The 3,738-nt window shown below is 46.4% G+C and overlaps 1 protein-coding gene across 1 annotated transcript in view; it reads right to left on the bottom strand.

Annotated features, from left to right (window-relative positions):
* Positions 1 to 3,395, bottom strand: part of fkbp16 (FKBP prolyl isomerase 16) — a 35,904-nt gene extending 32,509 nt beyond the window's left edge. Inside the window, exons 1-3 of the mRNA XM_012833568.3 lie at positions 2,340 to 3,395; positions 1,567 to 1,736; positions 785 to 873 (exon numbers count right to left, since the gene is read on the bottom strand). Of these exons, the coding sequence (XP_012689022.2) occupies positions 785 to 873; positions 1,567 to 1,736; positions 2,340 to 2,934 (854 nt within the window). The 5' untranslated portion in view covers positions 2,935 to 3,395. The remainder of the gene's footprint in view (positions 1 to 784; positions 874 to 1,566; positions 1,737 to 2,339) is intronic.
* Positions 3,396 to 3,738: the final 343 nt, after the last annotated feature.

The following is a 3,738-nucleotide window of genomic DNA, read 5'->3' as shown; positions in this document are numbered from 1 at the left end:
CTTGTGATACAATGTACATATAACTGAAGGCTGTCACAGAATTACATCTGTTATCAGTTATGCATTTCAGCCAGTCCACAAAAGCACAAAAAAAGAGAGTACAATACAATGTTTAAGATGGGTGACAGTCAAAACACTGGGGTTTTGCAGGCATGCAGCCACACAACATACTGTCACTTGACGACATGCAGTCTCACATGGCACTGAACAAACACTGAACACGTTAAAACAGCAGGGTTAAAGAAACCACACATTCTAATGGCACCCTGAGTGACAACAAACTGTGTTAACTCCCTCTGCCTGCAATGTTCCTTTAATGGCGAGTGAGTTGTAAGAGGCGGGGTGGGGGAAGACTACGGGAAAGAGAACCCCTATTGGCTGTAATTAAAGGGCTGTCGTCCATGGTTTCTGAGGGCAAGGGCCTCTGGACGACCCTGAATGGTGCTTGTGGGGGTGGGGTGGGGTGGGGGGGAGGCCATCTGCTCCTTCTCGCGGTTCATTAGCCATGTTTCTGGGTACAGGCAGTGTGCCCTGACATCAACAGGTACAAAAGGACTTTGTCCACCCCAGTGTGAAGATAGATGTCACATTATTTTTTTTAAATCCGCTAAGACGAGGGCAACACCTTCCTCTGTCTACAGCTTTATCATTTCAACCTGAAGTAGGGGTAACATTGAATCTTTAATGTGTGCTGGGACTGAATGCTGAATAAATGTTTGTTGATATAAGTTTGCTGGTTGTTGTGTTGTGGTAATGAGCTGGCTACTTGGATTTACTCCCTTACCTTCCCAGAAGCCCGTAGGTATACTGTGAGTCTGCCAGCAGTAACGCGATCTCTTCCTTCCTCATTGATATTGCACACTCCTCCAATGCCTGAGACAAAGTAGGGGGCAGTAGTCCATAATGTCACACTGGGTTTAAAGTGCAAAACGTAGTTCATGGTGTCAAAAATAAAAACAAATCTAAAAAGCTAGGGTAACAGTTAGGCTAACTACATTCCTGAACATTCTGTGCATGCAGATTCTTTACTGCAAGTGTTTTTATTTTTTTACAAAAGTGTTTACATTTCCCTGCACAACATGCAACTATATAAATTATATATATACAGAACGCAGGGGAATCTTGGGAAAGACTGTACTTTTTTTATGCCTCTGATACCAGAAAATCACTTGACAGTACCACTTCCACTCTCCTTTAATTACACTGATAGTGTGTCATTAAACTCATATTTGCAGTAATTGCGGTGCCATTTTTAGACTATTACCTCTCTCTGAAAGTAAACCAAAATAAGTTAAACAAAGTACTAAACAGCATTCAATGGCCTTGCCTGAGCATATAAATAGCTTTATTTTCAAGCTGCTACTCTATCCTGGGATATGTGTGTCACTTGTGGTTATGTTACTCTCAGCTCACGACATCCCCAACGGATGATCTAACAGTGAGCAGGTGAACTGATGGCGCACAGGTACACCTGCCCCCTCCATGCCCTACCTTACCCTACCACACCACGCCCCACCTAACCCTGTCCTGGCTCAGGTGCTGCTGCAGGTGCCTGCAGTTACTCACTTGGTTAACGTCCCCTTCTCCGATGACGAACACCAGCTTGGTGTCCTTCTCCACCACCATGCGATCCTCCAGGACCCCCTGCATTTTGAGGGTCACCTGCTGGCCCCAGGCTGGGCCCTGAGCCTCGGGTGGACCAGGCTCCTGTACCTTCTTCCTCAGCAGGCGGTCATCTATTCATGGCAAACAGGCAGGGGCAGCATTGGGTGGTGAGAGGGAGGAATAGGAGGAGAAGGAGGGGGTTAATCTACTTGTTGTTGATGAACAGACCCTTGGGTTTCTCGGTAAAGAGAGGCCTCCTTGGCAGAAGGGAGAGAAGGCAGGTGCTCTCTCTCTCTCTCTCTCTCTCTCTCTCTCTCTCTCTCTCTCTGCAAACATGCGTGTCAGCTTACCGCAAACGCACTCCACAAGTCTGGTTAGCATCTTGAGATGGGACAGCTTGTTTGTGTGATATGTTGTTTTTCTCTCTTTTGTTTGTCTTTGTTTTGGATTTAGTTCATTATTTGTCACTTACCTTACTATTTTACCTCAAAACCTCATTTGTTGTCATTGTGGCTCATGGATTATTAACAATATTACATTTAATGTACCTGTACATGGCTTGCATGTTTTGTTAATAAAGTGTGTGTATTGAATCATTATAGATAATGAGATGCCTCAACCACCTCTTACATGGGAAAATAGAAAAAGAGATTCCTTGACCACCTCTTACATAGAAAGAAAACAGTTCACTTTATTCCAGTGATATTTAGCACTAACTCTCAAAATCTGCCTACCTGTAATGTTAATCCACTCTTCGGCCATGAACAGCTCCTCAAAGCTGGAGGAAGTCCATTCGTCAGTCTCGTAGTCAGGAAACAAATTCTCCACTGAGCTATCTCTCTTTTCCTCTGGCTCTGAATCCGAGGGTTCCCGAAACCGCACCGTCTTCATGAAGCTGGATGTCTTCCTCATCTTCAGCCGCTCCTCCGAAGGAACCTCCTCACTCTCGAGGTCAGGGCAAGAGGCAGACTCGTTGGCTTCCTCCATGCCTCCACCATCTTGTTTGTCATCCACTCCTTCCTGGGCCTGTTCTTCCATTTCTCCCTCATCCTCTTCCTGTTCCCCCTCGCCTTGGTTCTCTACTTCTTTTCCTTCCACCGTGTCCACCTGCTCTGCTGACACCATCTCTGTCCCCACCTCCTCCTCCTGACTCAGGTGTGTGTCTCCCTGCTGTGGCTCTTCCGGAGGAGCCTCTTCGCCGGGACTCTCTGCCCAGTCAGGGTCCAGGGAGGGCTCTGTCGGTGTGGACTCAGAGGAGTCCATCCCCTTTGCCTCCATTACCTCTTCCGGTTCAGGTTCCATTTCATGACACGGAGCCAGGGACTCCATCTATGGAGTCTCCCAGTAGCACACTGGCCGAGCTACGCTGCTCTCCACAGCTGACCGTTGGAAGTGACTGTTGGACGAACTGGCTGACCGGACTGTGGGATAAACCAGCTGACCTGATAAGATAGTGACGCAAAGACCCTGCCTAGTGTTGTCTAAACCCCTGCATCCACATGGACTGTAACAGAGTTGAACTCCAAGCACATCGCCAACACCCACGAATCCCAGCTATGCTGATTGTGAAGTCGCAGGGTTGATGCGTAGGTTAATCCAGGTTTGCGGACTGGCGGTGAACAGACTGTCACACGTTTCAGTTTCTGTTATCCCTTCATCCTTGGGCTAAGACCGCATATGTGACAGAAACAGAAAGTGTCGAGAAATGGTCAATGTATGAAAACTATGCTGCGAAGCGCTCTCCGTCAGCGAGGTTGTGCAGTGGTAATCTGTGGGATTAGAAGAGCAAAATCTAATCTGCTAGAATGTCTCTAAGCTTCTTAATGACTTCAGTGCGCAGGTCCATGATGCCGTTTCCATGAGCACCACCCACCAATAGGATCTCAGAGCTTGGCTGTCCTCTGGACCAGCTTTTACCAGTTTAGTTTAAGAGTGATTGCATTTGTCATTTTCTCACTTCTTACATTGTGAGGAAAGTGTTAGTAGGTGAGAGGTGGTCGAACACAATGTGTCCCACTGACAAAGTGACCTACAATATGATATATTTAGTGTTCGATTACTTAACTAAATGTATTGAGTTAATTTTGTTATATTTTGTAAGTGTTTCTTGTGTACACACAATGTTGTAATATA

Source organism: Clupea harengus, chromosome 3 (genome assembly GCF_900700415.2).
Source record: "Clupea harengus chromosome 3, Ch_v2.0.2, whole genome shotgun sequence".
Lineage (NCBI taxonomy): Eukaryota > Metazoa > Chordata > Actinopteri > Clupeiformes > Clupeidae > Clupea > Clupea harengus.
Note: the sequence above shows the minus strand (reverse complement) of the source record. Positions and strands in the feature narration are given on the sequence as shown.